This window comes from Piliocolobus tephrosceles, chromosome 7 (genome assembly GCF_002776525.5).
Source record: "Piliocolobus tephrosceles isolate RC106 chromosome 7, ASM277652v3, whole genome shotgun sequence".
Lineage (NCBI taxonomy): Eukaryota > Metazoa > Chordata > Mammalia > Primates > Cercopithecidae > Piliocolobus > Piliocolobus tephrosceles.
The window spans coordinates 87,550,193-87,570,280 of NC_045440.1; the positions used below are offsets into that span (position 1 = coordinate 87,550,193).

The 20,088-nt window shown below is 36.6% G+C and overlaps 1 protein-coding gene across 1 annotated transcript in view; it reads right to left on the reverse strand.

Annotated features, from left to right (window-relative positions):
* CNGB3 (cyclic nucleotide gated channel subunit beta 3) overlaps positions 1-11,751 on the reverse strand; it is a 155,218-nt gene extending 143,467 nt beyond the window's left edge. Inside the window, exons 1-2 of the mRNA XM_023222921.2 lie at positions 11,575-11,751; positions 7,712-7,793 (exon numbers count right to left, since the gene is read on the reverse strand). Coding sequence (XP_023078689.2) covers positions 7,712-7,793; positions 11,575-11,703 — 211 coding nt within the window. The 5' untranslated portion in view covers positions 11,704-11,751. The remainder of the gene's footprint in view (positions 1-7,711; positions 7,794-11,574) is intronic.
* Between the last annotated feature and the right edge of the window lie 8,337 nt (positions 11,752-20,088).

Below are 20,088 nucleotides of genomic sequence, written 5' to 3' on the forward strand. Positions count from 1 at the left end.
CCCATCACGTACATGCTGGGCACCTAATCTCAAGAGGGTGGCCTGTCCACAGCTGGCTGGCAACCTCGATGGTGGTCTGAAGGGCTCTGCTGAATGGGAAAATGGTTGTTATCTAAGTCAGTCAGACTACTCCCTTTGGAATTTGGACTGGAAAATGAGTAAATGGAAATGAAAGCAATTCAGAGTAGATATGCAGAGAAAACAGCGGTCACGAGAAATGAAGCCATATTCACTGAGGGAAAAGGAGAAAATGTAATTAGCTTCTAGGCTGCCTCAGTCTGAAAGCCTCCCCTGAATGGTTTTTCAGCTCTAGTTATCCATAAGTTTTCTTACAATGAGCCCCTGCCACTGAAGGTGTCCTGATTATGTCTCTGTCTCTTGCCAAACCAGCAGTTAGGAATTTTCTTCATTATCTCAGACTAGAAAGCATGTAACATTGATCTTTTTTATAGACTAAATTTTCAGAAATGTCATACCAACTTTATTCATTTCTCAATTCTTTTGTTTATCATCCTATCAGGTGTCGTTTTAAAAGAATACTTCTGATTGTTTGCTACACAAGACTATTTCTATTTGGATGAAGGAAACAAATATGCTGGAGTCTTATTTTTTAATTTCAGTTTTTATTTTAGATTCAGGGGATGCATGTGTGGGTTTGTTACATGGGTATACTGCATGATGCTGAGGTTTGGGATGTGAATGGTCCTGTCACACAGATAGTGAGCAGAGTACCCAACAGTTAACTTTAATTTTTTGGTTATTATTTTATTTTTTATATCTCCTCTAAGGTGAAATAGTTTTTCAACTCTTTCCCCCTCTCTCCCTCTTCCCTTCAGTAACCTGCAGAGTCGATTGTGCCCATCTTTATGTCCATGAGTACTCAGTGTTTAGCTCCCACTTATAAGTGAGAACATGTGGTGTTTGGCTTTCTGTTTTTGCATCAATTTGCTTAGGATAATGGCCTCCATCTTCATCCATATTGCTGCAAAGGACATGATTTCATTCTTTTTTATGGCTGTGTGGTATTCCATGGTATATATGTGCCACCTTTTCTTTATCCAATTCACTGTTGATGGGCGCTTAGGTTGATCTCATGTCTTTGTTATTGTGAATAGCACAGTGATGAACATACAAGAGTGCATGTGTCTTTTGAGTAGAATAATTTATTTTCTTTTGGATATATACCCAGTAATGGGATTGCTGGTGTAGAATGGTAGTTCTGTTTTAAGTTCTTTGAGAAATCTGCTTGAGTAGTTTTGATAAAAAGTTGTATATATTTTTTAGGAGGGTGTCTGTATTCCCACCTTATCCTTTGGCTGGTGAATAGGACTGAACGTTACAGGGAGTGGACTATAGAACTAAAATTAACCATAGTAGTACTTCTTATGCATGTCAATCAAACTGGTTGGTCTTATACGGCAAAGTCTTTACAGCTTTTTGTAAACTAAATTTCAGTAGATGGCCTAGTTATTTTTCTATTCCACATAGGACACATTAAATTGTATATGATAATTGTTACTACCAAGAACTGAAGAGTGGTTTCCTATTTAAACATCCACTACCTTTTCTGAAAAACTGGACTTTATTTTATATTTTTATTTATTTATGGTTTAAAAGACAGGGTTTCTTTCAGTCACTCAGGCTGGAGTGCAGTGGCATGACTATAGCTCACTGTAACCGCAAACTCCTGGGCTCAAGTAATCCTCCCACCTCATTCTCCTGAGTAGCTGGGACTACAGGCATGTGCTTCTATGCCCAGCTAATTAGCACAGTTTTAAGGGGTAGAAGTCAGGTCTCTCTATGTTGCCCAGGCTGGTCTCAAGAAATCCTCCTGTCTTGGGCTTCCAAAGCACTGGGATTATAGGCATGAGCCACCATGCCTAGCCAGCTTTATTATTTTTTTTAGAGCAGTTTTAGCTCCAGAGCAGTTTTTAGCTTTAGATTGCTGCCCAAAGTGAGAGTTGGCTGAGATGCAGTCTAGGTCAGTTTGGAGACATGATAGGGACCTGGGCAAGGCTGGGGACACCTCTGTAGATCCAGAATTGTGCTAGACTTAGAACCCAGGGGTCTTAGCTATGGAAAGTTATTTGGCAAGCAGTTCCAGGGAGGCCACCCTACTTGTAATCTGTTTATAAAACAAAGACTGAGATGGAGATTATGAGTGATGAGGAATGGAAAAGTAAGAGGATCACTAAAAGCATTGCCAGATTCAGAATTTTGTCTAGGGATTTCACTGTTCACAAATGCAGACAACATTACATATCTACCATGTGGTTAGTTAGAGGTCACAGAATCGTCTTGTGGACTAAATTTCATAAGAATTCAGTTATGTGTTCCCAGTGATTTAAGAAAGGGAATATTTAAACATCAAAAAATTAACATTTAAAAATTGAGATCTTTCGAATTAACATTTGTGTTTGTAGTTTGTCTTGACAAGGTGTAACACCTGGCAGAGCTTGACCTGCATCCCCGTGTGACAGTGACTAGCAGAGCTGAGTAGCCTCTGACCTCTTCAGACAGGGCATGAATCCTCCTCATTTATGCTATCTGGTTTCTATCAGCTTTGGGATTTACCAACCTCCATGCTAAATGCTTTACATATATTAACTAATATAATTCTCACTCACAACCCAACACTGATAACAGTGTTGTCCTTGTTTTATACATGAGCAAAATGACACTCAAAGATGTTAAATGCCTCAACTAAAGAGCTAGAAAGTAGCAGAGTTATGATTTGAATTCGGGGGTGTCAAATTCTCAAATGCTCTTTTTTTATTTTTTGTATAGTATACTGCCTTTACTATGAATTCACATGATTGTAGGAAAACTCAATTTCAATTTAAAAATGGTTGCTTTTTTTTTTTTTTTTTTTTTTTTTTTTTTTTTTTTGAGACGGACTCTCATCTGTCACCCAGGCTGAAATGCAGTGGCACAATCTCGGCTCACTGTAAGCTCTGCCTCCTGGGTTCACGCCATTCTCCTGCCTCAGCCTCCCGAGTAGCTGGGACAACAGGTGCCCACCACCACGCCCGGCTAATTTTTTGTATTTTTAATAGAGACGGGGTTTCACTGTGTTAGCCAGGAGAAAAATGGTTGCATTTTATATTTCAAGTTGGAATTATCTTAAAACAGTATGTATTATAGTTTTCCATTGCTGCTGTAATCAAACACCATAAAGTTAATGGTTTAAAACAACACAGTCAGTTGTCTTAAGTTCTGAAAGTCAGAAGTCTAAAACATGTCTGAAAGGCTGTGTTCCTCCTGGAAGCTTCAGGAGACAATCCTTTCCTTGTCTTTTCCAGCTTCTAAAGGTCATAGCATTCCTTGGGTCCTGGTCCCTTCCTCCACCTCCAGAGAGCATCAATCCACCTCTGCTTTCATTGTCCCATCTCCTGCCTTTGACTCTCCTGCTTCAGCTCTTATAAGGAGCCCTTGATTACATTGGGGTTAGCTGAAAAATCTGGGATAATCTTCCTATTGCAAGATCCTTAGTAACATTAGCAATTTTCTTCAATGTAAGCTAACAAATTCATAGATTTTAGAGATTATGGTGTAGACGACTTTGGATAGCCATTGATCGGCTTACCACACCATGCTAGCAATGGAATCTCAACTTTGACCCATTTCTACACAAATAATATATCACTTAAAAGTACCATAAACCACTAGGTAAATTACTTACATATCCTCTACTGGTACCGAGACATTTATTTAAAGAAGCATTTAATGTAATATAAGTGAAGTAGATGCCTAAGGAAGATTATTATAATCAAAAGATGACCTTAGCAAGTTATCTTTATTTGAATCCAAAATATGTTGCATTCTTCATTTCCATGGCAGATATAAATTAAACCATGCTCTGCAGAAGATAAGAGTTCTATAATCAGAAATCAACATCTGCAGATTTTATGACATTGCACCTGCATGTTTTGAAGTGAACACAAAAATACCAAGCACGTATCAGAGGCTATCTTTAAACACTAATAATTTTGCTTTTTCAAGACAAAATATCTTAAATATAACTGTTATTCCTATTAAAGTCTTTGGAGACGTGCTAAGTCTGCAGATTTAAATGAAACTACTTTTTCCTTCTACTCAAATAGCTCCTCTGTTAAATGAAACTTCCACAAAAGAGTTTTTATTACCAGCTATGAAAAACTTAAGCTTACAAATACACTTTGAAAAAAGTACAACAAAGATAAGAATAAACTTGTCTTTTCAAAGGTGTAATCCTTGGTTTTATGCCAATTAAGGTTGTATTTTTCTGTGCAAAGAACTGTAGATTTAAACCATTATTATTACAAAGTAACTCAGAAAAAAAGAATCATAGTTTGAATTACCATAATGTTTCTCTCTTCCTTGGTACTTCCATTTGTTAATCACATTTTGGAGTATGCCTTCAAGATTGTTGTATAATCTACAAAAGGGTCTTCTCCTTTTAAACAAATTTGAAGATTCAATAATGGTCTTCAATTACTGATAAAAAAAGGCAAGACCACATTTTTTACAATATCCTCTTGGTTTATGATTCTTACTATTGGTGGAAGTTTTATATATGTGAGTTTGGGTCAGACAGAGTTTTAGGCTTGTTAAGTGATTTCCTCTTTCAGTGACACATTATCCTAAATATTTTAAATCAGATAATCTAGCAGTTGAACAGTCTAGCTTTAGTCATCAGCTAGGAAGTATGATTATATTGCTTTCATGTTGAAAAATGTATTGTAGAACATTTGTTTGTTTCCCCCTTTCTCCTCGGATAAGTCAGTGCTGATTTTCTGTTTGGAAGATACTGTTTTCTTATCTTTGTGGCAGAGATAAAAGTACAGAAGAAAGATAGTGGCAACAACACCTGGTCTGTGCAAGAACATGTATTCCCTGCATTCTAATCTGCATAGTGAAAACACAGAGGTGTTTTTCAAAATAAGTAAATCAAGTCAAGAAAACTAAAGTGAATTTTCTTCCCCTTTTAAAAAAAATTATCACTGTAAGGTAGAGAGTAGGCTGTAACAAGTATAAATATAAATTAATTTAAGAAAAAAATCAATATCTTTATAATATCCTCCCAAGTGGACACATATTTCTCTCCAGTTATGTAAGTTTATTCTACGTATCTCTGTAAAACTCAGTTATTTTCTTCATATAGGTTCTTTCCTTTTCTCCTAAATAGAAAAGTAAGTATGGGAGTGGGGCCATTTGTTTAGAGCAGTCCTTTTTTTTTATTTTATTTTTCTTTATTACACAACAGGTTTAATGTAGCATTTCCAAATTAAAGTAAGATGGTACTGGAATTTTGTATTATTTAAAAATTGAAAATGTAACAAATCCTTTTAGTTTCAGGAGTACATGTGCAGGTTTATTTTTTATTTATTTATTTTTTTGAGACGGAGTCCCGCTCTGTCACCTAGGCTGGAGAGCAGTGGCACCATCTTGGCTCACTGCAAGCTCCGCCTCACGAGTTCACACCATTCTTCTGCCTCAGCCTCCTGAGTAGCTGGGACTACAGGTGCCCGCCATCACGCCCAGCTAATTTTTTGTATTTTTAGTGGAGACAGGGTTTTACTGCATTAGCCAGGATGGTCTCGATCTCCTGACCTCGTGATCCGCCCACCCTGGCCTCCCAAAGTGCTGGGATTACAGGCGTGAGCCACTGCGCCCGGTCCATGTGAAGGTTTATTACCTGGGTAAATTTTGTGTCATGGGGGTTTGGTATACAGATTATTTCATCATCTAGGGAATAAGCATGATACCCTATAGGTAGTTTTTCCATCCTCACCCTCCTCCAATCCTCCACCTTCAAGTAGATCCTGGTGTCTGCTGTTTCCATCTTTACATGTGTACTCAATGTTTAGCTCCCGAAAGTGAAAACATGAGGTATTTGGTTTTCTATTCCTGTGTTAGTTTGCTTAGGATAGTGGCCTCAGTACTTTGATTGTGGGGATATTCCTTGATAGCGATTTGTGTATTTGAAACATTTCTTGTGATTTGTCTTTAAATTTATCATCTTGCTTGTAATTTTTGTGCATTTCTTATTTTTGTTCCTTAAAGATAAGACATTTGGGCTAGTAAAAGCTCAATTGTGCCTCAGTTCAAATATTTGTTTTAGTACAAATAGGAAGTCATTAACAATCATCATACACAGACTTTGTTGAACAGATGAAAAGCAAAATATTTGTGCTAGTTTTACGGCAAAAATTTTATTTTTATTATTTAACAAAACATATTCTGTTCTAGTGATTTCCCTTTCATTTTGTATTTTTTTTGTATTTTTTGGTTAGGAGGTAGTGTTCCTACTGGAAGTAGGAGAGAAGTAGGAGAGGTCTAGGAAGGGGGGCCGGGAATATATCACATTAAGTTCTACAAAGTCAGGTGGAGGAATTTAGATTTTGTCTTGCAGGCAATACGCAAACACTGAAGCTTCTTGAGCAAAAGTTGAGATCAAAGTGGTGGTTAATGGAAAATAATCTGCTAACAGTGTTTGGGCTGGGTAACAAGGGGAGAGATGGGTGAAATAGAGTTCTAAACAAAAGCAACCACTTAGCCTGGGGATAGTGCATACATGAGCTACTAATAAGGGCCCCAGCCAAGATAGTATTGCTGAGATTGGAAAGAAAGGAAGTGGGCCAGGCGCGGTGGCTCATGCCTGTAATCCTAGCACTTTGGGAGGCTAAGGCGGGAGGATCACGAGGTCAGGCGATCGAGACCATCCTGGCTAACGTGGTGAAACCCATCTCTACTAAAAATACAAAAAATACAAAAAAAAAAAATTAGCTGGATGTGGTGGCGGGCACCTGTAGTCCCAGCTACTCGGGAGGCCCAGGCAGGAGAATGGCCTGAACCCGGAAGGCGGAGCTTGCAGTGAGCCGAGATTGCACCACTGCACTCCAGCCTGGGCGACAGAGTGAGACCCCATCTCAAAAAAAAAGAAAAAAAAAAAGGAAGTGAGTTTCAGGGTCCTTATGAAAGGAGATTTGGTGACTAATTTTCTTTATAGGACATCCTAGATAAAGGAATAAAACCTGAGTGAGGTTTTGAGCTTAGGAGGCTGAAAGAATGATAGTATCAGGGGTAGAAGTAAATCAGGAGAGGGAGCGTATTTGTAAGAGAACATAAGGAATTTAGTTTTAGACATGTTTTCTTTGTGATGAAGCAGAAAATACCGTCGTGTACATCTAGTGGTGAGATGAAAAATATTGACAGTCTTAAAAAAGAAATTGACCTGATATGGATTTAGAAACAAGTGTGGTAGCCTTAGAAGTAAATGAGCCTTCTATTGGAGAGAGTTTAGCAGGAGGGAGCAGAGGTGTGAATGCTAAACCTTTAAATGTATTCAATCCACATTCATTTTAATGTCTTTATATTGCTTATCAGTGTCTGAAATTGCATCGTTCACAATGTGCTTACTTATCTGTGATGTGTTTCTTTAGACTACAAGCTCTATGTAACCTCAGACTCTGCCCGTGTTGCTCATCACTGCACCTCCAGCCCAGGGAACAGTGGCTGGCACATGTCAGGTAATGAAAATGCATCTATTGCATGGACAAATGAGTTACTAAGTGAGAATATAAAGTTTTTGTAAATATTCAGATCTTCAAATAACCGCAGATAACCCTAGATAATTCACCTAGTCAAGGACAAATATTTCAACAGACAACACATTTCAGATAAATACGTATTTCGCTTTTTTTTTTTTTTTTGCAGACTGCATTCTGACCTTGTATGTTGGTGTGTGGCTCTTCAGACGTGACTAGAGTCGAGTTGGTTTTGAGAGATTTCTCTTCTCCTTTGTTTTGTTCCTTTGAGAAAAAACATAGAGATTGTATGTGATGAATTTACATGAAAATGAAGTTGAATGTAAAATGTAACACCATTTTCCACTCAATTGTTAATTGGATCATTAAAATTGACTGTTTATGATGCACTAAAAATGATTCTTGCATTTAAAATGGGCATTCGTGGCCTACTATTGAATAATCAACCTCAGCCTCCACAGCTTGTTAGTCACAGCAGCCCTCTGGTTTTTTCAGTGTGGATTATGTGTTTCTCTTGCTCACAGTTCTTCAATTCTGGTCTTTACTTGCCACAGGCCTATCATTGGTCTAGGTCTTTCATGGCAGAACTTAAAATAGTGGAGAGAAGGCAGTTTGGTCCCATTCACACAAAGCTCCCTTTCTTCTCTCCATGATTTCATGTGCTTCTACCTCATTATTTGTCTGATCATCTAAGCTTTCCTTTGAAATGCCGTCATGTCACAATAGACATGGCTAGTGTGTGCCTCAGGATGTTCCTACGGGGGCAGAGTGAAACAAGATATGAGGTTAGAACATAAAGATTGACTCCTAAGCTATACACAGTCTAGAAGGGGAAACAAACACACAAAAATCTTAAGTGCAAGAAAATGCAGGTGACGAATCAATGTCTGTAGAGGATAAGGATGGGGCGTAAACAGGAAGTGGTCAATTCTACTGGAGTAGAAGGGAAAGAAAGGAAGCTATTCCAAAGATAGTGACTCTTGACTTTATAAAGATAAGATCTTTGTTTTCCACATGGAGAGGTCTTAGAAAACATTCCAGGCAGATGATGCGGGTTTAGCAAAAGCCAAAGGCGTGACTGTACATAGGTGGGGGGAGAGACTACAGTGGGAGCAGTTGGATGGGACAAAGGCTGAGTAGATGAGGCTTGAGAGTAGGCAGGGACCAGAAGGACACTGAGAGTCCTGTGTGCCTGCTATGGAGTTTTGACATTATTTATAAGCCCTGTATGTCATAGAAGCATTTTAAACTAAAAAAATGAATTAATTGGCTGATTTTCACTTAAGCCTCACAATAACAGTATAGGTTAATATGGTATAATAATAGCGAGGCAGCTATTATTAATATTATTATGTTATTGAATATGAAATTGATTGAGTGGCCAGTTTATATGAACCTAGCTAGAAAGGTGTAAGTCCAGAACAATTTATAAAAGTGAAAAATTCTTCTGACTTCAATCAAGTCTTTTTGCATCATTATGATGTTATTCATAAACATTTCCATCATAGTCTTTATGTGTGTACAAATGTAGATTTATGTGAACAGTGTCTTCTTCTGGGGTAAGACAGAGTTTAGGTTAGACTGATTTGCAGTTCTTGAATTACTGTTTATTGATAGGTGGGAATTACCCATGACATTTTGGTTTGTAAATTCACTCTTTAAATGACTCCTTAAAAAAATATACATTGATATATTTATTCCTAGATATTTTCTTATAAGACTCTAATCATTTATTCATAGTTCAGAGGTTTATTGTTTAAATGCCATTTTGAAAGGTCAAATTCTGTGAAAGAAAACAGGATTTTAACTTTCTGTCATTTTTAACATTTAGCATATTTGAAATTGGAGATAAACTATTTTTTCCCATACCCACATGTTCTTGGAAAGAACAGATGCAAATAATTCCCCAGATATGACTTTTAAGATAAAAGGTGGCCAAGTGCCATGGCTCACGCATGTAATCTCAATACTTTGTGAGGCCAAGGTGGGCAGAATTCCCGATGTCGAGAGTTTGAGACCAACCTGGCCAACACGGTGAAACCCCATCTCTACTAAAAATACAAAAAATGAGCTGGGTGTGGTGGTATGCACCTGTAATCCCAACCGCGGGAGGCTGAGGCAGGAGAATCATTTGAACCCAGGACACAGAGGTTGCAGTGAGTCAAGATCGCACCACTGCACTCCAGCCTGGGCAACAGAATGAGACTCTGTCTCAAAAAAAAAAAAAAAAAAATCTAATGTGATGCCAGTAGACTTCATGATTAATATCCACAAATTATGGCTGTTGGAATGGCATGGGATATACCTAAGGGGTGCTCTACCTGTGCCTAATCTAAGTACTTCTCCAGTATTCCTGTTTTGAACGGAAGGGCAACTCTTTTAGAAGTTTCTGTGCTTTTTTCCCCTTCTCTCTAACATCCTTTTATCATGCAAGCAAAGTATCTTAAAGGTTGACTCAACTAATATCCCTCCTGGTTTGAAGCAGTATAGCCTAGTGATTTAGCTCTCAGGTGCTCAAGTCAGATAGGACTTGGTTCCAATCCAGGCTCTGCCATTTGCTAGCTATGTGTAAGGAGCAAATTGTCATAGGACCTGTGACTGTTGTGAGGATTAAATACAGTAGTGCTAGAAAAGGGCTTAGCACCTTGTTTGGCACATAGTAATTGCTGTTAGCTACAATGTTCTCCAAGAGAATAATATATTAGCTATAGCTGCTTTTATGTGTTCCTTTGGAAAATAATCACAGTAGGCAAGGGTTAAAGATGAATGTAGTGACTTTCCCAGAGCAAAACACAGCAAGACTAGCTGAAGGGAAGTACCAGCTCAATATTTGTGACATAAAACGAGTTCTTCAACATATAAATAACTTTTAGTATGACATAAGAATTTATTTTGATATAAGAATTAGAAAGAAGTCAAGGGCACTTTCACGAAGCAATCCTAACACAATCCTCCTCATCTCCTCTCTACTGCAAAGCAGTCAACATTAATCAGAAAAGGAAGGCGGGTTTTTCACTGCCAATGTTAAATAATCTCAGTGTTGTCTATCCTCTGGGCTCATTTAAACCCGAACCATTGGACCATGCTCCCCTAGTCCCTGAGGAGCACTCCTGCTTGTACTTGACGTCTCTCATCCAGCTCTTTCAGATGGGAAAATACTGCTCTAAAAATCTTCTGTAGCTCTTTTAGATAATTCTAGTGAGTAATTCATGAAAATTATTCTCTAGATGGTTCTAAGCAAATATTGCTCTTGTAATGATCACTTTGGACTTAAACCTGTCACAGAAACACAAATTCTTATTGATAATGACCACTTGCAAAGTACCTACCGTGTGCTTTATATATTACTGTCTCTAGTTCTCATAACAAAGCAGAAATTATCATATACATTGTGCAGATAGATATATTTAGAACTTGTGAAAAGACTTGTTTAAAGTAAAGTTCCTCCAACTTGGCAGTATTAAAATTGTGTAGTGTATAATTCTAAGTTGTGGAGGGCTGTCCTGTACATGAAAGGATGTTTAGCAGCATCTGCAGACTTTACCCACTAGATGCCAGTAACATCCCCATCCCAGAGCTATGACAACTGAAAGTGTCCCCAGATTTGCCAAATGTCCTTTGAGTGGTAAAATCGTTTTCAAATGAGAGCCAACAGATTTCCTGTTGCTCTAGAGAATTTATTGTTAACGTGTGGTTTATGAAGACCAGGATACTTGATGTTCTTTGTTGAAACTCAATCAAGTAACCAATTTAATATTTGAGAAGTGATTTCATTTTGGATGATGGTAGAAGTGAAAATCAGCAATGAGAAACCTTACTTGGCTTTTCCAAATCCTAGTATAGTCTCCTAAACATTTATTATTCTTTTTATGAACAAATACATACAGAATATATAAATTAATGAAGATAAGCCTGACACAGTACATCTACCAGATGGTGCCAGGTAAAACTACTAAGCAATCATATATCGTAGCAGTGATTAAATGCTATTACCAGATAAGAAATGATGAAAATCAAGGCTCACATAGGAATGTAGAGAACATACCTGTGCTGTGGTTTGCTGAGACTGATTACTTGGATGAGAGTCTTGTTCATTCTGATGTGAACTTTGTTCATTCTCATTGTTCTCTCCTATAGGCTTTACCTTGTTGACTTTTGTCAGCGATTTAAACATCTTCTCTGAGGTGGTTCTGAAAACCCTCTGTATTTATGACTGTGCCTTAAGGTAGAGAAATGTACTTTGTTTTCCTTTTCTTTTTCTTTAGTAGACAAGCCAATTAGTTGTTTAATCAGGATTTTGTTCTGGTTAATTCCTACAGGCAACTCCTTAGCTAGTCAGGGCTTTGGCTTAAAAGCAGCAAATTACTTCTGCTTGGGTGATTTGCACTCTGTTTATGAACTTTAGAGAGTCAAAATGATCTTGTGAATAATTTAGAAGTAGTGGATAAACACAGCTTCATAGCTGATTTGAATGATTTAACTGTGATCACACAACACATTGGTTTTTCTTTTTTTTTTTCCTTCTAATTACCCACTTACCTATCTTTATCTAACTTTATGCAAAGTAATATGGAAATGATTAAAAAAAACACCCACGAGGGCTTATGATATGAAGCAAATCATTCACTCCTCAAAATCTCCTTCTCTGGTCCTTCAATGTTAGGTCACTATTTTTAAGTTCTCTTTCTCTGTTCTTCTGGTGGTTGATTTCCACATGGCTAAACAACAAAAAATAAATCTGCTTTTTCTACTCTCCCTCTGTGTGTGTGTGTGTGTGTGTAAATTTGACCCCAAACCCGTGTGAGGTATAGGTACAAGACTAAGAATTGTTAAAGAGAACTTTTCTTCCCCTCTACCCAGAGCCCAAACTTTGTTGATGTTCTGTGCTGTTGGATGAGATTTTTAGTGCACCAAAGATGCACATTTTTCCAAAAGGGGTTCTGTTTTTGTTTTTGTTTTTAATGAGAGCGCTTATCTTCTGCAGTTTCAAATGAAAACCAAAGCCTTTATGCAACAAGGCACATACCCACACCCAGGGCAGCGTAAGTCAACCCATCAAATACTTCTTCCCCTCTGTATTTTTGCAATCTGGAAATTTCCTTGAGATGCTAGTTATGTATTTTAAGATACGTTTATTACAATTAATACAGAAAAAAACCTTTATGTATTTATGAAGAAAACATTTTAATTTAGATTTCATATTACCAAAATTGCAGTTCCCTTATGGATTTTTAAAATAAATTAGAAGTTTTAATTTTAGATTCAACCATTTTATCAAAAATAAACTTACCTAATAAATAACGTAATTGAATACATGATTTGACTTATATGGCCTGGAAACACAAAGCTATTTATTTTTGTTAAAAAAATGGTGGGGGGTGTTTTGGTTCCATTATTGCTTCAGAAATAATTCTGAATAGATTAGCAAATATGTGTAGGGCCATTTCAGGAACTTTTCAGATAATCTTGTAATCCTATAATTGATTACATTTTGAACCTCGGATATAAGCATAGAAGCTGAGCCAAAAGAAGGGAAGGTATTAACAGCCAGCCTGTGACTAATTTTTTTCCCTTCCTAAGACCCACAGAGGAAAAAATGACCTCACCAGACTTTCTTATAAATCTCATAGTATTTATCAGTGGAAAGATACCAGGGAGTCCCTATTTATGAAATATTTTTTTAGCAGGACATTTCTGGTCTGTCTAGATTGCTTGTTGTAAATAAGCCTGGAATTTAGCAGGCTGGCTGGAGAATGGAGAGAGAGGTGCCATGTAAGCTCTGTAAGAGAATGTGGAACGAAGATGTCCCCAAACCAAACTGCCTTCCTTTTGTGAGAAATGTTTTTGCAGACAATTCTCAAAAATTACTTGTAAATGCAAAACCAAAATGTGCCGACTGCAGGAGAAAATGGTCTGTTTTGGATGCTGTGTCTGATGATTTGGGGTTTTTCCCAAAATGAATGTTTTGTTTATTCCTGATGGTGGCTTGTATTAACAAAGTTTGGTACTAGGTAAGATCTGTGATTCTGGGTAGTCTCTTTTGACAATTTAACCCTTTAGGTTTATCACAGGTCAGAATAAATGGAATAGAGATATTTTTAAATAATTCAAGCACCTTTAAAATGATTTAAAATGCCTCCAACAACCTGATTTTTGACAATAGAGTGGCATTAACATGGCCATTAAAATTGTAAATGACTACTTTCATTTTGTCTAGATCAGAGGTCTCAAAGTTTGGAAAATGGACAACTAGAAAGAATTCTGGACTGAAGGACATGAATTTTGAATCATTCTTTTTCACTTTAGTAACTCTGTGGACTAAGGTAAATCTCTTGCCTTAACCTGGAGATAACTAGGTTGGGAAAAAATAATGTTTGTTTTCTTCTGATTTTAAAATCTGTGATTTGTGGTCTTCCACAGAAGAGCGCTTCTAATCAGCAAGAAGACAAGGGAAGAAGGAGAGTTACTTATTCTGGGTGAAATGACTTACTAGAATTTCACCAATAACAATTTAATTTTTTTTGTACCAAGTTGCCATATTGCTGAGGTAGTGTATGTCCAACCATGTCCAGGTCTGTTTTCTCTATTGGAGCATAAGCTCCTGCAGGCAGACACGAAGCTTTGGCCACCTTCAGATTCCTGTGCCCAGTTCAGTGCTTGACATAGTCTAGGTACTCCGTGAAAGTTTGTTGAAAAAATAACAAGAAGAAGATAGTATAGACTATCTCTTAGTTCTGGATTAATGGTAAAGAGATTCTCTGTGGTAGATGCAGTAGGTAAGAAAGAAGGGGAAAAAATCTTTCTGGAAGAATGCAAATGTTATAGCCTCATTGTTTTTTATTAGTAGTCATTGCAGGCTGAGGTTGGGATAGGCTAAGAGAAGCATGCATAAAATAATGGTATGTTTTACAACAAATGGTGTCTTAGATACCATAGATGGTATACAAATGGCACATAGGAATATAACATATAAAATATAAATCAGATGGTAATAAAGTTATGCTAAAACAAGAAGATTATCATCATTAGCAAACAGTTCCATGTTCTTGTTGTGACTAGTAATTTTATTTTCAGCAGAGCATTAGCCATCATATAGACATTGTTTTAATGTTATTGATTTTTAAGTTTTATGTTAAAATTTCAAATAAGTTTTAGCTTTATGGTTCTATAAAAATTATAAGCAAATGAAGATTATATCTAGTTTCAGGTTTGAACATATTTAAGTATTATTCTTATGAATTATTCAGATAGGATCTGTAATAAAGTTTTCACTTACTAGGAGTCAGTTTTGGGAAATGCTATCTTTCTTTGAGGGAATCTTTAATGGTGGAATTTCAGACATTCCCACTGTGGGTAATTTTGAAGGAGAAGGACATTTTTCTGGTAATTCTCAAATGACAGTCTCCTCTGCTTCTGGACGGGTTCATGGGTTGAAGACTTGTTTTTATCTGGCAAATTACTGGAAACAAATTAAGGTTATAAAACCAACTAAGGTTATATTTTCCCCTATGCCTACTAGAAAGAAACATTGAGGCAATTTTCCAAGATCTTTCCGAATTAAGTTCAAATAGTCTGAATATTATTTCAATAAGGGAAGAGCAACCACTGAATATAAGGGGAATAGCTGGTTTGCAGTAGATAACCTAAAACAGTAATTGAAGGGAAGCTCCCAGAAGTCTTCTCCCATCTCAGGTTCGGGGCTGTGTATTTTTAGGAGAAGATCATAACCTGGTAACAAACCTGAACACTGACCAAGTCCTGAAAAATTAACTACACTGAATATACTTAATAAGGAAGGAAACCGGTGAGTAAATTATGAGCTTTTTTAAAAAAAAATTATAAGACTTTAGAGAAAAAAGTTACTAGCAATGTTTGCTTACCTGCGAACAAGGTTTAGGTGCTCATCTGCAAAATGGAAGCTAGAATAACAAGCTAGATTACGCAAGCCAATGAATAAGATGACAGATAAAAATTACCTACTATAAGTTAAATTCTCAACAAATATTTGCCAATTAATTGAATAAAACAAATTGTGTTTTTGGAAGCACTAAAACTTAAAATACTTTGTATATAAAGCATGTAATTTTATTGAGTGGTGAACATTTGGGTTCTTAGTGTGTGTTAGGTGCTTGGCTAGCTGCTGTGGGGTATACAGAGATGACCAAAATATGGCATCTGCCTGCACACACTCACCTTTTGAGACGGAAAGATGGAAGGTTTATAGACAATCGCAAGACAGCTTCCATAATGGCAGTGTATGAGCCATGCTACCTAAGCAGAGAAGAGCAGGTGACCAAGTCTGCCTTTGTGTGAATGGACTGTGAAATGGAGAGTAGCTCCGCGGAGGAGCTAATGCTCACGACAGGTTTCGAAAGATGAGAGCTATCCCAGGCAGATGTTGAAAGGTCCAGACATTAGAAACAACATCCAGTGAATTAAGGTATTATAACAGTTAGTAGTTTATGTGGCCAGCACAGTGCGCTTAATATAATAGATACGTAACAAAGTGTTGTTAAACTACTGTTGAATATTAACAATAAACATGAAACATATACAATTTTCTTTATTTATAGGATGTAGACCACATCAGTTTTGAAAGAGACTGATGGCACTGATTTTATGTTCTTTTAATTATTGTAGGATTAGCAAAACATTAACTTTGCATTCAAAAAATAAATATTCAAAGAACATTTCTGGATATATTTATTTTTCTTGAGTTGATGACATTGACTAATGATCTTACGAAGTGGAATTTTAGCAACTGATACTTAGAGGAAGTTTTCCCTCATAAAATATGTATGGCATTATTTAGAAATATTTACCAGTGTGATTTTATGTGATGACAAATTTAGAGTATTTAGGATTTTTTTCAGTCATCTGCAGGTGTAATATGACTAGATGATGCAACTTAAAAATTTCTGAAACCAAAGTGATTTTAAATATGGTATTGCAATAGGTAGAAATGTTGTTTCTTTGATTATAATATTTGCATTGCTTTTAACTTATAATTAAAATTCACGAGCAGTGAATGTAACAGATATTAAGGGTAAAAATGCCTTCAGGAAATTGTTAATAACTAGTAGCATCTGTGACTAATGAATGCTGTATTGGTTTAGTCTGTGACTAATAGAATAAATGTTTTGAAAAAAATCCTTATGTTAGTATTTTATAAACAGTAATCAGGCCATGACGAATTTGTTCTGTGAATATGGATGGGGTAACTATGAAGTTTCCTTATTCTTTTACATTTTTTTTTAAACAAAGTTGATTAGCCTGTTTCAGTACTTTGTTCCAATTATGGACTATCATTGCTTATTTATTTATTTTTTATTATTTAGTGAACTAACTGAAAACACTTCAGCTAATTGAACATCATGATCTACTGTTATGTAAGGAGATTAATCGTGCCATTTGGAAAGAAGATTGTCTATATACAATTAGCTTTCTAGCTAAGCTGCTTTTAACTGCATTTTTTTTTCTGTATTCTAAATTTATCAATGATCTGAATCTAATGTTGTGGGAATTTTTGAGCTATACCAGAATATTCTTAGTTCTAACAAAGAATACATCCATCTGTTATTGAAAGTGGTTGTTGGTTTATGAATAATAGCTGTTGGTTACTTCAGTAATAAAAGCCAATATATGTTTTAAATCTGTTAATCCTTGACCCAACACAAAGATGTTATTCCTTTTTGACAATTTGAAATTTCAAATTTACCAATGGTAAAACTTTATTGGTGCCTTAAATTTGAGAGATGAATATAATATTTAGCAATTTAAAGATTTTGAGGGTGATTATTAGTTTTTTATTTAGAAGTCAGAATCTATTTTATCCTTGGGTTTCAGCCTTATGGTTCCTACTGGAAATTTAATTCAGAATGTCTTGTAATCACTTTACAATCAACCTGTTTAAAAATAAATTTATCTTCCTTACTACCAATCTAGCAGCTTCTTCTGACTTTCTTTTTTGTTCATGACATGATCATTTGTTTAATTCTCTCCCTTACCTTTATTATATGAATTTGGTACCTGTTTCTTTGAGTCTTCCTTTACAAAACTTCAGCTCCTTATCCCTTCTTCTTTATACCCATTTTCACCACCATATTTAAACACCTAGAGAATGCTGCACGATTGTAATAACTTCTGGGTTGACCAGAGGAAGCCCGAGAAATGCATATGGAATCCAGATGGCTAGCCCATATGTGTGGGAAGAGGTAGAAGCCCACCCCTGAGAGGCATTGAGGAATCCAGCAGAGCACTTGTTTGAGCAATGTAGTCCATATTTTTCTGTAATGGGAGGAAGTCACTGGTTTTATTGAGTACAAGTTCTGAAATTGATGTATAAATGTCAGGTTGAACCTACTGATGCACTTGTTAGAAATTAAAAAAAAAAAAAATGCAAGCATACCTTAGAGATACTTCAAGTTCAGTTCCAGACCACCACAATAAAGAAAACATGGCAAAAAAGTGAGTCACATGAATTTTTTAGTTCCAGTACATATCAAAGTTATGTTTACACTATACTATAGTCTAGTAAGTGTGCAATGGCATTATGTCTAAAAAAACCAATGTACCTGTCTTAGTTAAAAAATACTTGGTTGACCCCATCTCTACTAAAAACACAAAAAATTAGCTGGGTATGGTGGCATGCGCCTGCAGTCCCAGCTACTCGGGAGGCTGCAGCAGGAGAATCACTTGAACCTGGGAGGTGGAGGTTGTAGTGAGCAGAGATCGCGCCACCGCACTCCACCCTGGGGGACAGAACGAGACTCCGTCTCAAAGCAAAACAAAACAAAACAAAACAAAAAACAAAAACTGTTGATAAAAAATGGTACCATTCACTGAGCCTTCTGCAAGTCATAATCTTTTTGCTGGTAGAGAGCATCCTTAGTGTTCATGGCTAGGGACTGACCAGGGCAGCTGTTGCTGAAGGTTGGGGGACTGTGGCAATTTCTTAAAATAAGGTAACAATGGAGTTCTCCTCATCAACTGACTCTTCCTTCCACAAAAGATTTTTCTGTAACATGCAATGCTGTTTGATGGCATTTTACTTCATATTAGAACTTCTTTCAAAATTGGAGACAATCCTTTCACACCCTGCTGCTGCTTTATCAACTAAATTTGTATCATATTCTTAACCTTTTGTTGTCATTTCAACAATATCCACAGCATCTTCACCAGGAGTAGTTTCCATCTCAATTAACCATTATTATTATTATTGTTATTATTATTATTATTATTTTCTCATCTAGAAGAAGCAACTCATCTGTTCAAATGTTATCATGAGATTGCAGCAATTCAGTCACATCTTCAGGATCCACTTCTAATTCTAGTTCTTTTATTAATTCCACCCCATCTGCTGTTATTTCCTCCACTGAGTCTTGAATTTCTTAGTCATCTGTCAGGGCTGTGATCAACTTCTTTCAAATTCCTATTATGTTGATATTTTGACCTCTCATGTTCTGATTAGCATTCAGAATGGTGAATCCTTTCCAGAAGATTTCCAATTTGCTTTGCTTAGATCCATCAGAGGAATCATTATCTATGGCAGCTATAGCCTTATAAATGTATTTCTTAAATAATGAGACTTGAATGTTGAAATTACGCCTTGATCTATGCATGGACTGCAGAATGACTGCTGTGTTAGCAGACGTGAAAACAATGTTCATCTTGTATAGCTCTATCAGAGCTCTTAAGTGACCAGGTGCATTGTCAATGAGCAGTAATATTTTGAAAGAGATCTTTTTTTTTTTTTTCTGATCAGTAGGTCTCAAAGTAAGCTTCAAATATTCAGGAAACCATGCTGTAAACAGAGGTGCTGTCATCCAGGCTTTGTTGTTCCATTTGTAGATCACAGGCATAGTAGATTTAACATCATTCTTAAGGGCCCTAGGATATTTGGAGTGGTGAATGAGCACTGGTCTCAACATAAAGTTACCAGCAGCATTAGCCCTTAACGAGAGAGTCAGCCTGTTCTTTGAAACTTTGAAGCCAGGCATTGATTTCTGCTCTTTATCTATGAAAGTCCTAGATGACATCTTCTTCCAGTAGAAGACTGTTTTGTCATCACTGAAAATCTGTTGTTTAGTGTGGCCAATTTAATCAGTGATCTCAGCTAGATCTTCTGGATAACATGACACAGCTTCTACATCAGCAGTTGCAGCTACACCTTGCATTTTTTGTGGTATGGAGATGGCTTTTTTCCCTTAAACCACATGAACCAAGTTCTGTTAGCTTCAAACTTTTCTTCTGCAGCTTCCTCACCTCTCTCAGCCTTCATAGCATTGTGGAGAGGTAGGGCTTTAATCTGTATTAGACTTTGGTTTAAGGGAATACTGTGACTGGTTTGATATATTCAGACCACTGAAACTTTTTTCATGTCAGGAGTAAGTCTGTTTTGCTTTCTTATCATTCTGTGTTCATTAGAGTGACACTTTTAATTTCCTTCCATAATTTTTCTTTTGCATTCAGAACTTGGCAAACTGATGCAAGACGCTTAGCTTTCCTCCTTTCTTGGCTTTTGATATGCCTTCCTTAGAGAGCTTAATCATTTCTAGCT